The 24,045-nt window shown below is 50.6% G+C and overlaps 1 protein-coding gene across 1 annotated transcript; it reads left to right on the forward strand.

Moving 5' to 3' along the window:
• Positions 1-231: 231 nt before the first annotated feature.
• LOC309604110 (olfactory receptor 14C36-like) lies at positions 232-1,191 on the forward strand (the record flags this gene model as incomplete). The annotated part of the gene is made up of 1 exon (XM_082339022.1): positions 232-1,191. One exon carries the CDS (start codon positions 232-234, stop codon positions 1,189-1,191), a length of 960 nt encoding a protein of 319 aa, XP_082195148.1.
• Between the last annotated feature and the right edge of the window lie 22,854 nt (positions 1,192-24,045).

Raw genomic sequence — 24,045 nt, forward strand, 5'->3', positions numbered from 1 at the left:
GCAGAGGCCCAGCTCCTCATGGCACATTCAACCAGCACCAAAGCACAGCTTCAGCCATGGAGCTGAAGGAAGGTCTCCTAAAAAAGGAAAATGTGTGTGTGTTTATGTGTGTTTGTGTGTAGCAAGGGGAGGGTCTGTAGGAAATAGCTTTTAGTTTTGCTCAGAAAAGTCTCCCCTAACTTGTCAATGACTTTTCCTCCTTGCACGGGTCCCCGTGCCCAGAGGCAGCAAATGTCCAATGGCAGCTCCATCACCGAGTTCCTCCTCCTGGCATTCGCAGACACACGGGAGCTGCAGCTCGTGCACTTCTGGCTCTTCCTGGGCATCTACCTGGCTGCCCTCCTGGGCAACGGCCTCATCATCACCGCCGTAGTCTGCGACGACCACCTCCACACCCCAATGTATTTCTTCCTCCTCAACCTCGCCCTCCTTGACCTGGGCTCCATTTCCACCACTGTGCCCAAAGCCATGGTCAATTCCCTGTGGGACACCAGGGCCATCTCCTACCAGGGATGTGCTGCACAGGTCTTTCTGTTTGTCTTTTTGATGGCAGCAGAGTTTTCTATTCTCACCATCATGGCCTATGACCGCTATGTGGCCATCTGCAAACCCCTGCACTACGGGACCCTCCTGGGCAGCAGAGCTTGTGTCCACATGGCAGCAGCTGCCTGGGGCAGTGGGTTCCTCTATGCTGTGCTGCACACGGCCAATACATTTTCAATGCCACTCTGCCAAGGCAATGCTGTGGACCAGTTCTTCTGTGAAATCCCCCACATCCTCAAGCTCTCCTGCTCACATGCCTACCTCAGGGAAGTTTGGGTTATTGTGGTTAGTCTCTTTGTGGAATTTGGGTGTTTTGTTTTCATCGTGCTGTCCTATGTGCAGATCTTCAGGGCCGTGCTGAGGATCCCTTCTGAGCAGGGACAGCACAAAGCTTTTTCCACGTGCGTCCCTCACCTGGCCGTGGTCTCCCTGTTTATCAGCACTGGCATGTTTGCCTACCTGAAGCCTCCCTCCATCTCCTCCCCATCGCTGGATATGGTGGTGGCAGTTCTGTACTCAGTGGTGCCTCCAGCAGTGAACCCCCTCATCTACAGCATGAGGAACCAGGAGCTTAAAGACACATTGAAGAAGCTGATTCAATCAGCTCTTTTCAGCAGCATTAACAAGCTCGTGTCTCTTCAGAAGTGATTTCAAATTCAGCTCCGGAACCTCCTGTGTTTTGGGCAATTGATCTGTGATAACCGTGTCTGTCCATGCCTGCAGCCACTCCACTCCACCAGAGGCCTGAACCCAGCCTGTCTGACCCAGAGGCCCGTTCACATGTGGCTGGCACAATGGTACAGCTCGCCTCCCATGTCGCATCTCTGGAATAAAAGGGGATTTCCTCGGTGCTGGTGCCTGGAGGTTGGGCTCTTCTGCCAAAGCTGAGGTCAGGCTGAACAAATTGCCCCCACAATGCCGTGCTGCTTTGCTTGGCTTCTCCATGGGATGGGGAGAGGAGGGCATGGGGCAATGTGTTAGAGAATGGGCCTGGGCTGAGCCTTCACCTGTGGGTGCCCAGTTCCCCCGGAGATGGTGAATGATCGACAGGGATCTGCCTGGGACATCACCCCATGGCTTTCAGGCACCACGGCCCACTCGCTCTGCAGAGCAGTACCAACAGCTTGGGGCCCTGTGGAGAGCACGGGGAGGGGGTAGGAGCGGCAGGTCAGGCGAGGACAGACAAAATTCCCTGGTGAAAGGCCCTCTGGGGGCAGGGACATGCCTGGAGAAGAGCAAAGAAGCACCTCTGTGCTTCCAGAGGGCTTTAAATGACAAAGAGAAATCTATTTCTGAATGCACCAGCTCGGGCAGGCTTTTCGATGGGTTGGGCAGCCAGAGCAGCCTGAGGATCCCCTGGGCCAGGAGTCTTTTCCTGGTGTCATGGTTTAACCCCAGTCGGCAACTAAGCACCACACAGCTGCTAGGTCACCCTCGTCCCTCCCCAGTTGGATGGGGGAGAGAAGAGGGAATAAAAAGTAAAACTTGAGGGTTGAGATAAAGACAGTTCTGCTCACCACCCACCAGTGATGCCCAGCCTGTTCCCGAGCAGCGACCACTGCTGATCCAAACTGGCCAAAGGGCTATTCCATACCATGTGACATCATGCTCAGTATAGAAACTGGGGGGAGTTGGCCAGGGGCAGGGATTTCTGCTCAGAGACTGGCTGGGCATTGGTCAGTGGGTTATGAGCAATTTCATCACTTGTTTTTCCTGGGTTTTGTTTCTCACTCTCTCTCTCATTGTTTTCCTTTTCATTGCAAATTTTATTATTATTATTATTATTATTATTATTATTATTATATTTCAATTATTAAACTGTTCTTATCTCAACCCATGGGTTTTCTTACTTTTGCTCCTCCTATTCCCCAGAGTGGGGAGGGTGAGCGAGTGGCTGTGTGGTGCTTGTTTGCTGACTGGGCCTAAACCATGACAGTCCTTTCTGGCACCCAACACAGGGCATGAAGGGTTTGAGATTATAACAGATTAACCAGAGTTTACTAGGGAATTTATATCTGTTAACAGCTGCAGGTCAAGACATTGATTCATCTGTTCTCAATCTTAGTTTATCTGATCTGCACCATGCTCTTTTTTCTGTGTACATGTTAAAGATTGGTGTTGGGTTTTGCAGCTTGCTGTACTCTGCAGTGATTAGTGATGTTTTTCCTCAGATATTTGTTATTGAAACACTAGCCTTGAGCTTTATCTGCTATTTAAGCTTCATACTGAAGCCATTACTGTACTTCGAGTACCACCTTCACATTTAGAAGTGAGTAACGAATGCTATCACCAGGACTAGAGAGGCCCTGCCTCCATCCGGGTGGAGGAAAGGGGCAGCCGGGTGTACTGGACTGCGTGGATTCGTTGGCCTGGCACATCAGACCCACAGGAGAATAAGGCTCTAGTGGACACTGGTGCACAGTGTATCCTAATGCCATCAAGCTATAAAGAGGCAGAACCCATCTGGATTTCTGGAGTGACAGGGGGATCCCAACAGCTGACTATATTGGAAGCTGAAGTGAGTCAAACTGGGAATGAGCGGCAAAGGACCCCATTGTGTCTGGCCCAGAGGCTCTGTGCATCCTTGGCATAGACTACCTCAGGAGAGGGTATTTCAAGGACCCAAAAGGGTACCGGTGGGCTTTTGGCATAGCTGCCTTGGCAAGGGAGGAAATTAAACAGCTGTCCACCTTGCCCGGTCTCTTGAAGGACCTTTCTATTGTGGGGTTGCTGAAGGTCAAAGAACAACAGGTGCCAATTGCTGCCACAATGGTGCACTGGAGGCGATTTTGCACCAACCGCCAGCTGACCCCAACTGACCAAAGGGATATTCCATACTCTATGACATTATGCTCAGCGTATAAAGCTGGGGGAAAAGCTGGCCAGGGGTCTGCTGCTCAAGAACTGGCTGGGCATCAGTCAGGAGGTGGTGAGCAATTGCAATGAACATCAATTATTTTGTATATTCTTTTATCATTGTTATTCTTTTCCCTTTCTTTTCTGTCCCATTAAATTGCCTTTATCTCAAACCATGAGTTTTACCTTTTGTTTTCGATTCTCTCCATCATCCCACTGGCCACCTGGTTAGTCAACAGTAGGGGATCCGCCAATTGAGTTGGCCATGCCCAATCAAAACTTTTACATACCATAGAGGGGGATAAAGTCCCTCCAGTCCACATAAAAAATATGCTGGGGAAGACAGTCTGGGTTATTCCTGCCTCGGGCAAAGGCAAACCCATTCATGGGATTGCTTTTACTCAAGGACCTGGGTGCACTTGGTGGGTGATGCAGGAGGATGGGGAAGTCCAATGTGTAGCTCCAGGGGATTTGATTTTGGGTGAGAATAGCCAATGGTTTGAATTGGATGATGTTAATTGCTACGTAATACTTCTCACACTGCCCCACCAGCGAGTACATTGGGAGGGGCACAGAAGTTGTGAGGGGACACAGCTGGGACAGCTGACCCCAGCTGACCAAAGGGATATTCTGTACCATGTGATGTCATGCTCAGCATATAAAGCTGGCGGAAAAGCTGGCCGAGGGTCCGCTGCTCAGGAACTGGCTGGGCATTGGACAGCATCACTTCTTCTGTATATTCTTTTATCATTGTTATTCTTTTCCCTTTCTTTTCTGTCCCATTAAATTGCCTTTATCTCAACCCATAAGTTTTACCTTTTGTTTTCGATTCTCTCCCTCATCCCACTGCAGGGGAGTGAGCGAACGGCTGTGCGAGGTTTAGCTGCCTCTCAGGTTTAACCAGAGAAGGCCTTGACGCTGTGCAAACACGGCTCAGCAATAGCCAAAACACGGGTGTGTTATCAACACTGGTTTAGGCACAAATGCAAAACATAGCACCATGTGGGCTGCTCTGAAGGAAGTTAACCCCATCCCAGCCAGACCCAGTCCACTTGAAATGGGGGCCCAAAAATGGGCACAGTTGCTTACAGGTGGCCTAACGAGTGAGGAGCAGGGGGAGACAATCTCTTCCCTCGCACTTTCGGCGAGGGTTCTCTTTATGCACTTCAGGACACTGCTGGCCGCCTTTGCTGCCAGGTCGCACTGGATCGAGTGGATAAATGCTGAATAGTGTTCTGTATTTAATTTCTCTAGTCTTTCCTGTATTTTCACCTGTCCAGATACAACGACCATTTCTAAAGTCATCTTTTCAGCAGGTTGTGCAGACAACAGTCCTTTTCCATTATTCTCCAGTTTTCTCCTGCCCTTACTCTTTGTTCATTCAGATCCTTCTCACCTGTGCTGCTGCTTTGAGCTTCAGGGACTAAAAGCTTGCCTGTCCTTCAGTAGGACAAGTGTCTGTTTAGCCAATTCTTTAATTATAGTTATCTCTAAGTTTCTGTAACTATGTATCTAAAACATTTCTCATAAGAGTATCCCTTGTAGAAAGGCAACCTCATTACAGGTAGCTTGTAAGTAGCATATGCTCGAGGAGTGTATTTTATTGTTTATGAAACTTTATCATGCTTAATTTTCTTTGCTTGCCAACAGGAAGAATCCTTCCATGCCTGTGTGCAGCCAGTTGCCTAAGGAGATGAGGTGGGAGATGGTGCAATGGAGCTGTAACATTCAGCTCCCAGAGGTCAGTGAAGTCTGATGTCAGGAAACGGATGTGAATCCCAGGTGGCCAATGAGAGAAATGGTGAGGTTGAGGAAGGCAGGAAGCAAGGGGCAAGGTTGTCACTACAGTGCCAGACCTCAAGAGACTGCTTTTCCTAGCGGTGCAGACCTCCCGGGGAGACCCTCTGCATCAATATCAATTGGAGAATGCTGCTGTTACCTCTGCTCTCAACTGAAATGAATAAAATATAACCTTTAAAAAAAGGATTTTGATTAGGTGCACTTGGAAATCTTCCTCCTTAACTACACTATGAAATGACTCTACAGTTAGCTGTATGAGTCTTGAAGAGTTGAAGAAAATTACAGGAAGAGAAATAGCTCGTTAGGGCTTTCTGTATTTTAATGAGCCCCCATGCTGTAGTTGGCCCTGTGTCCGTGAACCTCAGATACTGAGAGGAGACTGAACAAACCTCTCAAGAAGTCAAAGGCAGAAGCAAAACCTTGAAGCATTGATTGGCCCCCCTGAGGGCCATTACTGACAAAGCCTCCCCAAGGACTCGTTAGAGCAGCTAACTGGAGGCTGTGATTGCAGGTAGGCAAAGGCCCTGTGCAGGGGGCTGTAATGCTGAGAAAACCCTTGGTTTGTCTGATGAAGCAGCAAGGCCAAGTCCTAGCCTGCAGGCCCTGGGAAGGCAGATCCTGTCCCTCACGTCTGGCTCAGGGCTCTTCCTGGGGGCAGTGGGATGTGAGGATGAGCAACGCCAAGTGCAGAAAAACTGTGCAACACCTCCCGGCTTTCCCAAGCAGGGATGAGGAAGAAACAAAGTCCAGAGCCTCAAAATGAAGTTTTGCAGCAGGCATCAGTGGCAGAGGCTGCTGCCATAGCCAAGAGGACAAAGACCTCGGTGCTGTTGGGCTCAGGGGGAGGGTGTCTAGTTAGTGTCAGGGCATGGGCTCGCTTTGTGGATTAGGGTTTTGTGTAGGGCTGTTGTGAGGGTTAGGGTCAAGGCTAGCATTTTAGTGTTCAGGATAAAGGCTAGGAATTAGAGTGGGTAATAGGGTGAGAGTAAGCTTTTATGGTTTGGGGCTTTGGTTTAGAGGTAAGGTTTGAGGTTAGGGATTGGAGTAGTGGATTCCTGTCAGGGGGAAGGGTGCCATTTAGGGGTAGGGTTAGGGCTTAAGCTTACTGGTTAGAAATAGGGTAGATGCCTAACATGAATGTTTTCTCAGTCAGTATCACGGTGGCATCAAAATTACCCAAACACATCTTTCCTCTTCAAAATCTTTCATCTCTATTGGCCAAACCTCTCTTCCCTCCACCAAATCATGTCCCTGATGCCCCTGAACTCCCCACATCTTTCATCTTGTTGGGGGGACCATTGTGATGGCTTTCAAAACCTTGGAGTATCTCTCTCCGCACTGTTGGCTGGTCAGAAATGACCTCACAGCCAGCATCCAAAGGGACACAGTGTGCTGCTGTGCCGGAGAGGCCTCTTCACAGCCTACCCAGCAGCCTGGAAGGCAGGTGATGTCTTCCACCACCCCGAGGTACCCTGCCTGCCTACCAGCTCATGCTGCAGAAGGGCTCCCATATGTCCTGTGACACATTTCCCATATGGGTACTTCAGCTACATAGGGCAGTGGCCACCTCTTTGTGGACAACTTAATCGAGTCCTGAATGTGATTTTTTAGGAAAAAGTTGAAACCTCTGCAGAAAAGAACTCAATGTAATAGCTAAGAAAGTCTTCATTTCCAGCATGGCTGACTTTTTATGAATTTTCAATATTTTTTTCATCGATTTTTATTAACAGCATGAAGGGCACGTACTGGCAAGCTGATTATGGTCCCTTGCTGTGTGCGGATAGTTTTATGCAGCCACTTATCAAAATAAATTTTCTTACCAATCGTTCACATGGAGAAACATTGCTCAGAAGAACTACTCTATTTCTGTTGGAACCCTCTATGTCTCTGCTTCTGCATCTTTGCTTTTCTCCTTCCTCTGCTTATTCTGTCGTCAAAAATCTCTCCAAGCGGAAGACTGATTGAATTGTAGAATAACTCAGGTTGGAAGATATTTGAATGTCATCTTTCCCAACACTCCTGCTCGAGGCAAGGTGAACTAGATGAGGTAGCTCCAGAGCTCCTCTCAGCTTGCCAAGGGAGCTGAAGGTGAGCTCCATCCCATCGTACTGGGAGATAATAAAGATGTTCAACAGTGTTGGCCCAAGTGCTGGTAACAGAGAGGTGACAATAATGACTGGCTGCAAGGAGGACTCTGTGCCAGTGGTGACATCTGAGACGGATCGTGCAGTCATCCTCCCGTCCACCTCATCGTCTACTTCTTTAGTCCAGATATCACCAATCTGGCTAGAAGGAGACTATGGGAGGCCATGTTAAGGCCTTGCTAAAGGCCAGCTATGCAACCTCTCTGATGCCTCTTGCCTTTACAAGGCGTTTTACAGAGGTCTCACAATGAAACCAGCCAGCCCCACTTGCACCTCTCTGCACCAGAAACCTTCTCCACATCTCACACTTCCAGGAGAGTGCCCAGGACACAGCACACACCTGTCTGGGTTTTCTGGGCCTGTTCAGAAGAGAGCCAGAAGTCATTGCTCCCAGCAGGCCCACAACTCCAATTGGCTCTTTGTGCAGCCCACAGCTTTTCTGAGCACTTCTCTCCGTGTCCCACTCCCCTCCAAACTTTCTGATCCTCAGGCTGCAGATGAGGGGATTGAGCGGGTGCCTGAGGATGGTGTAGCAAAAGGGCTTTGTCCAGCTATCTCGGGAGGGCTTTTCTGGGCATCTGACAGACAAGGATGAGGATGCTGTAGAAAACAGTTTCACGAGTGAGGTGAGAGCAGCAGGTGGAGAATGCCTCCTGCCTGTCCAGGCTGGGTGGGAGAGCTGCCCCAGGGTGGCAGCTCTGATGTACGCACAGGATGCCCCTGTGAAGAGGAAGGGGAGGCCCAGATCTAAAAAGCAGGTTACAAGAGCAAAGAGTGTAAGTGTCCTGGTGTCACTGCAGGAGAGCTCCAGTGAAATCACAGAAGTGGCGCACTGCACTGGGGCCACAGACCTGCATCTGGGACAAGAATGAAGTGACTATTGTAGATGAGAGAAACCCCTCTAGCCAAGGCGTAGCTGCCTTCCCAAAACAGACCTTCCAGGTCATGAGTCTTGCAGAGAGAAGCAGGTGGCACACAGCCCAGTACTGATCGTAGGATGTGGCCACCAGCAGGAAACACTCAGTACATGCAAAAGGGGCAGCAAGTACTACTAACACTGCTGTCAGCAGAGATGGTGGTGTGTCCAGTCTGGTCAGCAGTGTGGTCAGGTCAGGGGCGTGGTGGTGGAGCTATAGCAAGTCTTCAAGCTGTCCACCACCAGCACAATGCTGAGGGTGTTCCCAACACCAGTCACAGGGCAGGTCATGAGAGAGAGGAGTGTTGCGGACATTCCCTATTCGCACCTAAGCGCTGCAGTGTATCACCCTGCTTTGCACGCCTTTGAGATGCCCCAAGGCATGAGGAATGGACACAGGAACCTTGGGCCAAGGAAGTGCATCCCAGTGCTGCATTCAGGTGGTTTCCAGGGGACATTCCTCTCAATATGAAGTGACCTCAAGACATTGTCTTTCCCACAGGCCTTCACAGCAATCCCAAGAATAGCTGATGGCATTTGTGCTCTCTCAGGTTCATCTGTGCCACGCACACCATGTCTTTAGTCTCATCTCATAGAATGAGACAGAATGGCTTGGGTTAGAAGGCACCTCTAAAGATCATCTAGTCCAACCCCCCTTTCCATGGGCAGAGACATCTTCCACTAGATCAGATAGCTCAAAGCCTCATCCAGCCTGACTTTGAACACTTCCAGGGATGGGGCAGCCACAACTTCTTCAGGCAACCTCTTCCAGTGTCTCACCACCCTCATCATAAATAAATTTCTTCCCTATGTCCAATCTAAACCTAACCTCCTTCAGTTTAAAACCATTGCCCCTTGTCCTGTCACTACAGGCCTTCATAAAAATTCTCTCTCCATCTTTCCTATAAGCCCTTTTTATATATTGAAAGGCCACAAGGAGGTCTCCCCAGACCCTTCTCTTCTCCAGGCTGAACAACCCCAACTCTCTCAGCTTCTCTTCATAGGAGAGGTGTTTCAGCCCTCAGATCATTTTCGTGGCTCTCCTCTGGACCCGCTCCAACAGGTCCATGTCTTTCTTGTCCTTGGGAATACAGAGCTGGACACAGTGCTCCAGCTGGGGTCTCACAAGACTAGAGGGGGAGAATCACCTCCCTCAACCTGTTGGCCATGCTTTTATTTAGGCCGCCCAGCATACAGCTGGCTTTCTGGGCTGCAGGAGCACATTACTGGCCCATGTCCAACTTTTCACCCACCAGTATCCCCAAGTCTTTCTCTGCAGGGCTGCTCTCAATCCATTCACCTCCCAGTCTTTACTGACAGTGGGGATTGCCCCGACCCACGTGAATGGCCTTGCACTTGGCCTTGTTGAACTTCATGAAGCTTGCATGGACCTCCTACTCAAGCCTGTCCAGGTCCCTCTGGATGGCATCCCTCCCCTCAAGTGAATCAGCTGTCCCACTCAGCTTGGTGCCCTCTGCAAACTTGCTGAGGGTGCACTCGATCCCACTCTCTCTGTCATTGATGAAGATACTAAATAGTACTGGTCCCAGTATGGACCCTGGAGGGACACCCCCTGTTACTGGTTTCCACTTAGGCATTAGCCATTGACTGTAACCATTTGCATGTGGTCATCTAGCCATTTCCTTATCCATCTAACTGTCCATCCATCAAACCCATACCTCTCCAATTTAGCAGCAAGAATGTTGTGGGGGACCATATCAAATGACTTAGGTCAGCTCTGCCAAAGAAGTGCCCATTGCCTGTCACTGCGTGCAATCACAGGACTGCCACACAAAAGGCCTGTGACCAAGATGCAAGAGCAATCCTTCCTTACAGCAACGCAGGGGCTCAGAAAGAGTGTGTGGAATTTAAAAGAGAACGGCTCCAGAAAGACCAAGCGCTGGTGCTCCCCAGCAGTGGTGCTGTGCCAGCACTCTTTTCCCCTCCACCTCTGCACACAGGCACTGCCACTGCAGCACCAGAAGAAGTCTCAGAAAAAGGACCTCAGATGAAGAAGTCGCTGCAGGGTCTTTTTGTTTTTTTAAATGCACAGAGAACATGGCTCTTATTTCAACAGTCTTTCCAAAAGTCTCTGGGTAACACTAGAAAGGTAGATAAGGAATTTGAAATGGTATGAAGAATGACATTAATTTCTGCATAACACTATCACATGTAAAACAGAGCAAAAAACCCTCCACCACACCACCAAAACCTCCAGAAGACAGGCTGAGCCTGTAATGAGCTACACTATGAGTGATATGCATAAGAAAATGGACAGTTTATTGCTTCAGAAAAACATCCAGTCATCAGTTTCCAAACTGCATCCTTGAGCTCCTTGTTCCTCATGCTGTAGATGAGGGGATTCACTGCTGGAGGCACCACTGAGTACAACACTGACACCACCAGATCCAGGGATGGGGAGGAGATGGAAGGGGGCTTCAGGTAGGCAAACATGGCAGTGCTGACAAACAGGGAGATCACAGCCAGGTGAGGGAGGCACGTGCAAAAGGCCTTGTGCTGTCCCTGCTCAGAGGGGATCCTCAGCACAGCCCTGAAGATCTGCACATAGGACACCACAATGAAAACAAAACAGCCAAATGCTGCTAAGAGACTAACCACAATAAGCCCCACTTCCCTGAGGTAGGAGTCGGAGCAGGAGAGCTTGAGGATCTGGGGGATTTCACAGAACTGGTTTATGGCATTGCCTTGGCAGAGTGGGAGTGAAAATGTATTGGCAGACTGCAGCAGAGAACTGAGAAAGCCACTGCCCCAGGCAGCTGCTGCCATGTGGACACAAGCTCTGCTGCCCAGGAGGGTCCCATAGTGCAGAGCCTGGGCCACCTGAGCAACAGAGGACCAGCCCGAGGCAGCACTTTCTCTCCCCACTCTGGGGTCCCTGCAGGTGTCCCTGGGGCTCCAGGGCAACCTACTGTGAAACAGGCTGAATGTTCCCTCCCTCAGCTGGGGAGAGACACTTCTTTCCTGCAGTGTCATTTCTCCTATCTGAGGCAGAGTTAGGTCTAAAAATCACCTTTGTTGTCTTATTATTAGGCAGGACACCCAGACAAAGACAGGCAGGGATCTTCTTTACTCCTGCTGAGGGAAGGGATTCAGCTGAGTCAATCGAGGCATCTCATCCTGCGTTTCTATTGTGAGCGCTGGAAGGGGACTGAGCTCCCTCCCTTGCCTGTCACAAACCCACAGGACGTGGGATTCCTCTTGCCTCAGTTCAGGCAATAGGGTTAAATAGGCACCTGCATGTGAGTTCCTTGTCTCAGCTCCCATGGTAATTGATGAAGATGTAGGTCAGGAGTTGGCTGTTCAGGTGAAATAGCTGGTGATGTTTGAGGTACCAGAGGTTGTCCAAGGCATGTGCAAGACAGCTGCACCTGTCCCTGTTTACTATTTCCTTGGCAGCCTGCGCTGCCATCTGACCAAATACTGTCCTGTATCACAGGGAGAGCTATGTTTCTCTGTCTTTTCCATCAGCTGGCTTGACTAGATCTCCATTGACTATAATGGCGGTTTTCATCCCCATATTGCCTAATCACATCCTGGACAGTTACTCTTTTTAATGTCCAAATTGAGTCCTGTAGTGTTGTATGAGATGTCAAGGCTCTCACACAGAACTACATGCGGCTGGCAGGTACAGCACAGGAAAGCCATCCTCATTCAGAGCAAGAGTGTGACAGATGCCCCGGACAGCACTGCAGACAGGTTCGGTGCCTTTGTGCAAGCCACTGACAGCCACCACTGCACTGTGGCAAGGTCTGTCCCTTCTCTATCCAGCAGTTGTAGGGCAGTCCAGGAACACAAGGCCCATCACACTGGGCTCTCCACTTGGGTGCCTACATTCTCAGACTGCTGGTTTTGCTCTGCATCAACCTTTACTCACCCTCTTGATGATACAGCCAAGGAACAGACCAACAGTTTTCACAGTGGGCCTGTCAGCAGCACCTTGTCATTCATGGAGATCACCTTCACGTCCACTGAAGGCCCTCAGGGGCAGCAGAGACACCACTGAAGTAAACCCATTTCTTTCCAGGGCTGCGTTTCCCAGCCCTGTTTCTCTCTGTCCCTGCAACAGCAGGGTTTGCTCACTCTCTTGGCATCCAGTTTCAACTTTATTTTTCCATCTGCTGTCCACTCTGCCATGTCTCTGCTCTGAAGCAAAGCCTTTGCACACATGCGGTCTTGGATGCGTGGTACCAGGTTTTCCCAAGACAAGTCAGAGCTTGGCCTGGTGCTGCACCTGAGGTGCTACAGCCCAAAGGTGCACCGATGCCCCCAGCCAGGGGCATAGCCAGGACGAGCTGGAGCCTGTGCTTTTTGACATCGATGGAGTAACTGCCAAGGTGTGGTAGAACAAGTCACACAGCTTGGGGTGCTGCAATGGAAGGGTACAGGCTTTTCAGGACAGACAGGCTGGAAGGATCAGGAGTGGGGTTTCTCTCAAAGTGAAGAAGCTACTTGGATGTATGGGGATCCTCTGTGGGGCCAGTGAAAACTCTGGTGAGCCCTTGTGAGTGAGGATCAGAGGAGGGCCCAGTAAAAGTGACATTGTGGTGGGAGATGAGGAACCCACGGTCAGGGTGGAGAAGTGGGCATAGTCTTTTCTAAGCACCCCAAGGAAGTCTCTGGATGGAGAAGCTTGGGCCGCACCGGGGATTTTGATGACCCTGGCATTTTCTGGAAGGGGAGCAGAGCAGCATGCAAACAGTCCAGGCAGTTTCTGGAGTTTCTTGGGACAACTTCTGAGCATAGCTGCCAGATGGGCCAACAAAGGTAATGCAAACCTGGATCTGGTACTTGCCAGCAAGGAAGAGCTTGTCCGAGATGTGAAGATCATTGTAAGTCTTGGTTGTCATCACCCTGAAATATTGGGGTCCCAGTTCCTGAGGGGAATGGGGAAGGAAAACAGGAGACTGCAGATGCTGGATGTTAGAAGGGCAGACTTTGGCCTATGCTGGGGAGTTCTAGTGGGGATCCAATGGTCAGCAGCACTGAATGGCAGCAGAGCTCAGTACAGCTGGTCTTCAAGGCCAGCATCCTCCAAGCATAGCAATGGTCTATAACAAATGTCGGTTGAAAGCTGAAAGTAAATTCAAGGGCACCATAATGAGCTGTTACTACTTCAGGGACAGTGAAAGAAGAAGCAAAGATAATATGGAATCACCCCCAAGTTTAGTAAGAGCAGGTGTAGATTGATCTGAGATATTTAGTGTGCTCTTTGACTCAGTTATCACCAGCAAGGTCTCCCAGGCCTTTGTGCCTCAAGGCAGGAGTCTGGATGAAAACAGCCAATGGTGGATGGGAATCAAATCAGGGGCTACTTGAGCAAACTCAAACGTTACCAGTCAGAAGGGACTGGATGTATATATCTGTATTTAAATAGTGGGAGAAAAAGTGCTATCAGCTTGCTGGTCCATGTCCATGGCCTATGAAAAAATAACGAGAATTTACAGACGAGCATCAAAGTTCTGAAAATGAAGGCTTCTTATACACTTATCACACTGAGGTCTTTTCTGCCTACGTTTCAACTTCTGCTTAACATCTTAATTCAAGGGTTGATACAGTTGCCCACACAGAGGTGGCGAGGATACGTGGGAGTACCCGACGCCCCAACATGGTACTAGGAAATGTGACCCAGGGCTGATGGGAGCATTTCTGGAGCAGGAGCTGGCGGACAGGCAGGGTAGGCCAAAGCATCTCAGTTGAGACAACTGATATCTCTTCTTTGAGTAGAAAAGGAAGCACTGGAGGAGGATGAGAAATGAGTGCGTCTAGATGCTGCGGAGTCTACAAAGAACATGCTCCTGTAACCCAGCTATGTTGGGATTAATGCAGATTTGGCTATTCAAAAGAGAGCATTCCATTCACGTTGTCTCTTTGCTTCCCTCTGTGAATTGAGGGAGCTTGACTGCAGCGTGTGACTCGCTGTGTGCAAAGATTGAATATGGACAAACAGAGTCCGAGGCAGGGAGTGCTTTGGCAGTTCTTGGGATCTATGCTTGATGCAAAAATGTGCTTTCTATTGGTCTAAGGCTATCCACTGTGGAGAGTGGACTTCAGAGGAGGTAAAGTGGACTTAATATACAGCAGAGGAGTGTATTTTATTTTTATTGAACCATGCCTGCCTTTGGTTTTGTTTTTTTGGCAATTAAGAAACATCCTTCTGTGTCTGGGTGCAGCTCATTCCCCAAATAAAACAGGTGGGAACTGGTGACAATGCGCTGAAACATGGAGCTACAGACTGTAGTGGAGAAAGGTCAGATTTGAGCAAAGGTGCTGTAGATCCCAGGTGCCTGACGAGAGACATGTAGAGTTGGAGGTAGGGACAAAGATTGCGCATAGAGTGTCTGACATACAGGGTCTTGTCTATGTATTCAGTCTTGACTATGTTTGGTTTCAATACCATTTGGAGATTGCTGATATCACTCAACGTGTAAGCAGACGAATGAAGAAAAGCGGAAGAAATGCCTTCGTGTTGTTTTTGATTACTGAAATCTTTTCACTTCTGAAACCTCTCTAATTAACCACATAAGAACTGATGAATTAAGAAAATTATGCCCAGAGACTTGTCTCGTTAGGGAATTTTGCATGTTAATGAGCCCTCTGGTGCCAAGTTCCTGAACTGCAGATACTGCAAGTGCAATGAACCGGCCTCTAGCGAAGTAAAAGTCAGCAGCAAACCTCCAGGTTTCTGAGGGTGTTAGCAGTCCCCACTGAGAGCCATCACTGAAGAGACCATGGAGGGAATGAGCAGAAAAATGTCCTGCTCTTGCCCCCATAATCCAAGGGGAAATGGTTAGCAACCTGCTACACCACTTAGACGAGAACAAGCCTATGGGGCTGGATGGGATCCATCCAAGGGGAAAAGGTTAGTGACCTGCTACATCACGTAGACACACACAAGTCTATGGGGCCGGATGGGATCCACCCAAGGGTACTGAGGGAGCTGGCGGAAGGGCTCACCAAGCCACTTTCAAACATTTATCAGCAGTCCTGGCTACCTAGGGAGGTCCCAGTTGACTAGAGGTTAGCAAATGTGATGCCCATCCACAAGAAGGGCCAGAAGGAGGATCCAGAGAACTACAGGCCTGTCAGCCTGACCTCAGTGCCCAGAAAGGTTGTGGAGCAGATCATCATTCTATGATCTTGAGTGCCATCCCACAGTACATACAGGGCAACCGGGGGATCAGGCCCAGTCAGCGTGGCTTTATGACAGGCAGGTCCTGCTTGACTAACCTGATCTCCTTCTGTGACAAGATGACCCACTTAGTGGATGAGGGAAAGCCTGTGGATGGTGGTTCCCTGGACTTTAGTAAAGCCTTTGACACTGTTTCCCACAGCATTCTCCTGGAGAAACTCGCTGCTCATGGCTTGGACAGGTGTACTCCTCACTGCGTAACAAACTGGCTGGATGACCAGGCCCAAAGAGCTGTGGTGGATGGAGTTCAATCCAGTTGGCGGCCGGTCACAAGTGGTGTTCCCCAGGGCTCAATACTGGGGCCGATTCTGTTTAATATCTTTATCAATGATATGGACAAGGGGATTGAGTGCACCCTCAGTAAGTTTGCAGATGACACTAAGTCCATAGAATCATAGAATGCTTTGGGATGGAAGGGACCTTTGAAGGTCATCTAGTCCATCCCCCCTGCAATGAGCAGGGACATCTACAACTAGATCAGGTTGCTCAGAGCCCTGTCCAGCATGGCCTTGAATGTTTCCAGGATGGGGCATCTACCACCTCTCTGGGCAACCCGTTCCAGTGTTTCACCACCCACATTGTAAAAAAGTTCTTCCTTAGATCTAGTCTGAATCTACCCTCTTGCAATTTAAAACCATTACCCCTTGTCGTATTGCAACAGGCCCTGCTAAAGAGTCTGTCCCCATCTTTCTTATAAGCCCCCTTATATTGAAATACTATAAGCCCCCTTAGTATTGAAAGGCCACAATAAGGTCTCCCTGCAGCCTTCTCTTCTCCAGGCTGAACAACCCCAGCTCTTTCAGCGTTTCCTCATAGCAGAGGTGTTCCATCCCTCTCATCATTTGCGTGGCCCTCTTCTGGACCCGCTCCAACAGGTCCATGTCCTTCCTGTGCTGAGGACGCCAGAGCTGGATGCAGTGCCCCATGTGGGGTCTCACCAGAGCAGAGCAGAGGGGCAGAATCACCTCCCTCGACCTGCTGGCCACGCTTCTTTTGATGCAGCCCAGGATACGGTTGGCTTTCTGTGCTGCGAGAGCACATTGCAGGCTCATGTCCAGGTTTTCATCCACCAGTACCCCCAAGTCCTTCTCCTCAGGGCTTCTCTCAATCCCTTCATCCCCCAGCCTGTATTGATACCAGGGATTGCCCCGACCCAGGTGCAGGACCCTGCACTTGGCCTTGTTGAACCTCAGGAGGTTCACACAGGCCTATTTCTGTAGCTTCTCCAGGTCCCTCTGGATGGCATTCCATCCCTCAGGCATGTCAACTGCACCGCTCAGCTTGGTGTCATCCGCAAAATCACTGAGGGTGCACTCAATCCTGTTGTCTATGTCATTGATGAAGATATTGAACAGCACAGGCCCCCGTACGGACCCCTGAGGGACACCACGTGTCACTGTTCTCAATCTGGACATCGAGCCATTGACCACTACCCTCTGGATGCGACCCTCCTGTCAATTCCTTATCCACCAAACATCTCACTCATCAAATCCATACCCTTCCAATTTAGAGAGAAGGAGATTGTGGGGGACTGTGTCAACGGCCTTAGAGAAGTCCAGATAGATCACATCCATAACTCTTCCCTCATCCACTGATGTAGTCACTCCATCATAGAAGGCCACTAGGTTGGTCAGGCAGAACTTGCCCTGGGTGAAGCCATGCTGACTGTCCCGAATCACCTCCCTTTCCTCCATGTGCCTTAGCATAGCTTCTAGGAGGATCTGCTCCATGATCTTCCGAGGCACAGAGGTGAGGCTGACAGGTTGGTAGTTCCCAGGGTCCTCCTTTCTACCCTTTTTAAAAATGGCTGCAATAGTTCCCTTTTTCCAGTCCCCAGGGACTTCCCCTGACTGCCATGACTTTTCAAATATCAGGGAGAGTGGCTTAGCAAGTACATCAGCCAATTCCCTCAGGACTCTGGGATGCAAGTTGGGCGGGAGTGTTGATCTGCTGGAGGGTAGGAAGGCTCTGCAGAGGGATCTGGCCAGGCTGGATCGATGGGCTGAGGCCAAGTGTATGAGGTTCAACAAGGCTCAGTGCCGGGTCCTGGGCTTGGGTCACAACAACCCCATGCAACGCTATAGTCTTGGGGAAGAGTGGCTGGAGAGCTGCCTGGCGGAAAAGGATCTGGGGGTGTTGGTCGACAGCCGCCTGAACATGAGCCAGCAGTGTGCTCAGGTGGCCAAGAAGGCCACTGGCACCCTGGCTTGTATCAGAAACAGTGTGGCCAGCAGGAATAGGGGAGTGATCGTACCCCTGTACTGGGCACTGATGAGGCCGTGCCTTGAATCCTGTGTTCAGTTTTGGGCGCCTCACTACAAGAAGGACATTGAGGTGCTGGAGCATGTCCAAAGAAGAGTAATGAAGCTGGTGAAGGGTCTAGAGAACAAGTCTTATGAGGAGTGGCTGAGGGAACTGGTTTTGTTAAGTCTACAGAAAAGGAGGCTGAGAGGAGACCTTGTCGCTCTCTACAACTAACTAAAAGGAGGTTGCAGTGGGGTGGGGGTCAGTCTCTTTTCCCAAGTAACAAGTGATAGGATGAGAGGAAATGGTGTCAAGTTGTGCCAGGGGAGCTTTAGGTTGTATATTAGGAAAAATTTCTTCACCAAAAGGGTTGTGAAGCATTGGAACAGGCTGCCCAGGGAAGGGCATGTAGGCGTGGCACGTAGGGACATGGTTTAGTGATGGACTTGGCAGTGTTAGGTTAACAGTTGGACTCATTGATCTTAAAGGCCTTTTCCAAGCTAAATGATTCTGTGATTCTATGATTCTCCTTTTTGCCCATCCCTCTGGCCTGTCAATGTCCTTTGGGATGGCAGCCTTGCCCTCCAGTGTCATGTCAGCTCTCCTCAATATGGTTTCATCTGCAAACGCTATGAAAAAGAGCTCTCTCATCTCCTCCAGGTCATTAAAAACATGTGAAACAGGGTAGGTGGTGGGACAGACTCTTGCAGGACCCTTCTAGCTAGATGCCTCCAGGCAGAGTACCACACATTGACCACATCCCTCTGAGCCTGACCAGCCGTCTCGTTCTTTTCCCCTCTACTTATGCACCCATGCAGGCCATAATATCCTAACGTGGGCACAAGAATATTGTGAGGGATGATGCTGAACTCTTCACTGACTTGCAGGTTAAAAGACAGCCACTCTTCTCCTGCTGTCCAGCAATCCTGCCCTTTCATCCCGGAAAGCAAAGAGGATGGCAAGACACAAGCTACCCTGGGGAAAACCAGTCACCTTCTTTTTCAGACACCCAGAAATGGGGTCTGAATGGACACACTCAGACACACTCACACGCAGCCTTGAGTTTCCCTGCTCATCCCTTGGGTGTTTTTGAAAGGTGCATGCAATGGTTGGGTGCTGCCAGTCATCAGGGAGTGCCCCCAGTCTCCATGACCTTATAAAGATGATGGAGAGTGTCATCGCTGTGAGACTGGCTTGCCCTCTCAGCTCCCTGGGATGCCACCTCTCCTTTCCCGTAGACTGGCAAGGATTGCATTTGCTCAAGTGCCCCCTGACTTGATCCACATCCACCACTGCTTGATCTCCTCCAGAGCCCCGCCCTGAGTCACAGAGGCCTGAGAGACCTTGCTGGGGAAGACTGAGGCAAAGAGGATAACACTCTCATATGTATCTACACCTGCTCTTAGAAAACTCAGCAGTGGCCACACAGTATCTTTGTTTCTTCTTTAACAGTTCCAGAAGTAGTAAACACGCAGATGGTGCCCTTGAATTGCCTTTCAAGGTTAGATTGAGTTGCGATCTGGAGTATTGCTGAGCTTGGAGGATGCTGTCCTTGCAGACCAGCCGTACTGAGCTTTGCCACCATGTCACAGCTCTGTCTCCCACAGTATCGGCTCCAGCTCGTCCTGTCTGTGCCCCTGTCTGAGGGCACTGGTGCACACTTGTGCTGAAGCACCCCAGCTCTGGCAGCAGGCAAGCTCCTACTTGCCATAAGGAAACCTGTTACCCAGTGTCCAAGACCCTGAATGTGCAAAGGCTTTGCTTCAGAGCAGAGACACGGCATGGACAGAAGAATTCTGAATGTCTTTCTATTCCTAGGACCACAAACCCAGAATGAAATGCCTAAATTCACCCAACTGAAGACATTCCCCAGCTTGCAGAAATCAGATCCCTGCCTGTCACCTGCCAGGTGTCCTGTCTAATGATGGAACAACAAAAGGTGATTCTCATGGCCAACTCTTTTCCCAAGAGGAGAAATAACACTGCTGGAAAGTAGTGTCTCTCCCCAGCTGAGGGAGGGAACATCAGTGATTCCTTCAGCCTGTTTCACAGCAGGTTCCCCTGGAGCCCCAGAGACACCTGGAGGGAGCCCAGAGAGGGCAGAGATAGTGGTGCCTTGGGCTGGTCCTGTGCTGCTGAGCTGGGCTGGGCTCCTGGGACAGAGGGAGCTCGTGGGAAGTGGGCAGCACTGCAGAGAGACAGCTCTGCCCAGGAGCAGCAGCTCTGCAAAGCGCAGCAGGGCTGAGGGCACTGCCTGCAGGCACGGAGGGGACATGAGTGAGGCAGAGACAAGTTAAAGGCAGGCATGAGTGGGAAGATGGCTGAGACCTCGCTGAGGGAGAGATCTTCAAAGCCCTCTACATGGTAAGTCTCTGGATGCAGGGCAGCGTACCTTGTGTTCCTGGAGGGATCTCCAAAAACTGGCACATCCCACAGCCTATGGGATCTTTCAGGAGGACTCTCACAGTTTCTCTATTGGAGAGGAGGAGGATGTGCTCCAGAGCAGGGCTTCCCTGCTGCACCATCAGAGGGACGGGGCATGGCTGCTGCCTTCTCCCAGGGACAGACGCAAGGTGTGAATCTCGGTGTGCAGCCAGGGATGCCCGAGTCTGTCCTTCAGAGCAGGGTCCCTGCACCCCAGGGGGCTGTGATCCAGGGCAGGGACTCTGCTGCCTGCCAGGGTCAGCACTCAGCCTGCCTGGGGAGCTCCCCACGGTGTTGTGGGGAGAAGCTGTGCAAGGAGTGACCCCTGGCCAGGCAGGGTTCTTCTGCTGTTGAGAGGGTGCTGCATGGGACAACGCTGCTCTCAGATCCAGCTCATGCCCAGGTCATTTCCAAGGGGACTTTTCATGAGTACAGTCAGGGTTTCCTGCTTGAGTCTGTGCTTTCCTGAATCTATGCTTCCACTTTTCTCTGGCTTGGCTTGATGGGCATGGAAACTCAGCTGTGCAGGTTAGAGAAGGGGCTGAGACTCCTAGACCATCACCCTGGGGTCTACTAGGAAGCTCAGCAAGTACCTTCACCCCCCACCAGCCTAGAGCTAAAACTGGTATCACCTTTCCAGTTTCATCAGGGTTTGCATGACCTGCTCGTTGGCCCCTGCACACACACACAGAGGCTGCAGGGCAGAGCTGGGCACACAGGGGCTGGGATAGGGTCTGGGAGCACTGGCAGGGAAGAGATGTGGGGCCAGAGAAACAGATCCCAGCAGGGACAGCACAGGCAGTAGAGACATGGGCAGGGAGGGAGGGAAATGCTAAGGGAAACCCTGCTGCAGAGGAGATATGGGCGCCTGCCAGCCATGCCCTGCAGTACAGATGCCTTCCCTGAGCAACACCCTTCTTGTCTCCTCTCCCACTTAGCAAAGCCCTCAGCCAGCCCATGGCGTCTAGGGTGTTAGTCACCTCCTCGTCCCTCTGCCAGCAGGAGAGATGAAGTGCATTTCCCACTGACCAGGGGCTGAAGGTTATCAGCATCTGGGAGGGTGTCGTGGTTTAACCCCAGCCAGCAACTAAGCACCACGCAGCCACTCTCTCACTCCCCACCAGTGGGATGGGGGAGAGCATCAGAAGGGTAAAAGGGTGAAAACTCGTGGGTTGAGATAAGAACAGTTTAATAATTGAAGTAAAATAAATTAGACCAGTTAAAATAGGCAAAGCAAAAACCGTGCACGCAAACACAGCAAAACAAAGAATTCATTCACTACTTCCCATGGGCAGGCAGGTGTTCAGCCATCCCCAGGAAAGCAGGGTTCCATCATGCGTAACGGTTACTCAGGAAGACAAACGCCATCATACCCAATGTCCCCCCTTCCTTCTTCTTCCCCCAGCTTATATACTGAGCATGACGTCATATGGTATGGAATAGCCCTTGGGCCAGTCTGGGTCAGCCCTCCCCCCGGCTGTGCCCCCTCCCAGCTTCTTGTGCACCCGGCAGAGCAGGGGAAGCTGAAAAGTCCTTGACCAGTGTGAGCGCCCCTTAGCACCTATTTAGCAACAGCTTAGCACTACTTAGCAAGAACCAAAGCATCAGTGTATCATCGACATTGTTCTCATCCTAAACCCAAAACACAGCCCCATACCAGCTACCAAGAAGAAAATTAACTCTATCCCAGCTGAAACCAGGACAGAGGGGCTATGCAGTGCTGGGTAAGGGAAAGGCTTTCCTGAGTGTCCCTCTGCCTCTCCCAGTGCCTCCCTCAGCTGCTCTTGGTGTTGATGTCAGGCTCTCTGAGAATAATAGTTTCAGCTGCAGTCGGGCATGGATCTTGTGGGTCCTCCCATTCAGATGTGTTTAAGGCAATGAGGTGTCCAGCTTTCCTCTAACCTGTGAAGCTCTGGGCAATGCAGTCTGTGAGGCTAGGAAATGAGCTGATTTTCCCTTAATCAGATGCCATCATTAGCACACTTGGCTATCTCCTTGGGGTGTCCTTCCAAACTGCCAGATGCCTTCCAGGATGCACAATGAGCCATGTGTGTCTTTGGCTAGAAATGGGGTGCTAAGACCTTGAGAAACGGGAAGACATTTAGTGGTCTGCAGTGGATGCCTTTGCTCTCAGCACTGTCTGGTGACTTTTCAGGAAAACGTGGGAGTGTGATCACCCTCCATCTCAGAAAGGTGCAAGCACTGGGCAGCTGGGAACAACACGGAGGGACAGACCAGCACCCCTCACTCTTCACTAAACCATAGGCAATCCTCTTGTCTTGTAGGACTCACTCTGTTCTCCCTGAGTGCAGCAGAAATGCTGAGGGTTTCTGACACGCAAACACACTCCCCAGGGGAGAATGAGGGGAGATGTAAAAATAACCTCTCGAACTGCCTTCTGCCATCCCCGTTGCTTAGCGCTGGCAGTGCAGATGCAGACAAGCTCTTCTGTTTTGGGAGCAGTTTCATCTGATAAAGTCAAAAACTAACACTGGCTCCTGCCCCCACCGTTCCCATGAACTCACTGCTGTACAGCAGGGTTGATTCCTCAGCCATCAGCGGGCACAGCACGCGCTCCTCACCACACACTGAACCAGCACCAACCAGAGTTCCAGCCACAGAGCTGAAGGAAGGTCTCCTAGAAAGGCAAAAGGGAGGGTGTGTGCAGCAGGGGAGGGTTTATGGGAAATGGCTTTGATTTTGCTCAGAGAAGTCTCCCTTATCGTCTCACCACCTTTTCCTCCTTAGACAGTGCCGCATGCCCAGAGGAAGCAAATATCCAACGCCAGCTCCATTGCCGAGTTCCTCCTGGTATTCACACACACACGGGAGCTGCAGCTCGTGCACTTCTGGCTCTTCCTGGGCATCTACCTGGCTGCCCTCCTGGGCAGTGGCCTCATCATCACCGCCGTAGCCTGTGGCCACCGCCTCCACACTCCCATGTATTTCTTTCTCCTCAACCTGTCCCTCCTTGACCTGGGCTCCATTTCCACCACTGTCCCCAAAGCCATGGCCAATTCCCTCTGGGACACCACGGCCATCTCCTATCAGGGATGTGCTGCCCAGGTCTTTCTGTTTGTCTTTTTCATGGCAGCAGAGTTTTCTCTTCGCACTATCATGTCCTATGACCGCTACGTTGTCATCTGCAAACCCCTGCACTATGGGACCCTCCTGGGCAGCAGAGCTTGTGTCCACATGGCAGCAGCTGCCTGGGGCAGTGGGTTTCTCAATGCTGTGCTGCACATGGCCAATACATTGTAAATACCACTCTGCCAAGGCAATGCCATAAACCAGTTCTTCTGTGAAATCCCCCCACATCCTCAAGCTCTCCTGCTCACACTCCTGCCTCAGGGAAGTTGGGCGTATTGTGGTTAGTGTCTTAGCATCACGTGGTTGTTTTGTTTTTATCCTGCAGTCCTATGTGCAGATCTTCAGGGCCGTGCTGAGGATCCCCTCTGAGCAGGGACAGCACAAGGCCTTTTCCACGTGCCTCCCTCACCTGGCTGTGATCTCCCTGTTTGTCAGCACTGCCATGTTTGCCTACCTGAAGCCCCCTTCCATCTCCTCCCCATCCCTGGATCTGGTGGTGTCAGTGTTGTACTCAGTGGTGCCTCCAGCAGTGAATCCCCTCATCTACAGCATGAGGAACAAGGAGCGCAAGGATGCAGTTTGGAAACTGATGACTGGATGTTTTTCTGAAGCAATAAACTGTCCATTTTCTTATGCATATCACTCATAGTGTAGCTCATTACAGGCTCAGCCTGTCTTCTGGAGGTTTTGGTGGTGGTGGTGGAGGGTTTTTTGCTCTGTTTTATATGTGATAGTGTTGTGCACAAAGAAATGTCATTCTTCATACCATTTCAAATTCCTTATCTACCTTTCTAGTGTTACCCAGAGAGCGTTGAAAA

This window comes from Platalea leucorodia (genome assembly GCF_965183815.1).
Source record: "Platalea leucorodia genome assembly, contig: HAP1_HAP1_SCAFFOLD_354, whole genome shotgun sequence".
Lineage (NCBI taxonomy): Eukaryota > Metazoa > Chordata > Aves > Pelecaniformes > Threskiornithidae > Platalea > Platalea leucorodia.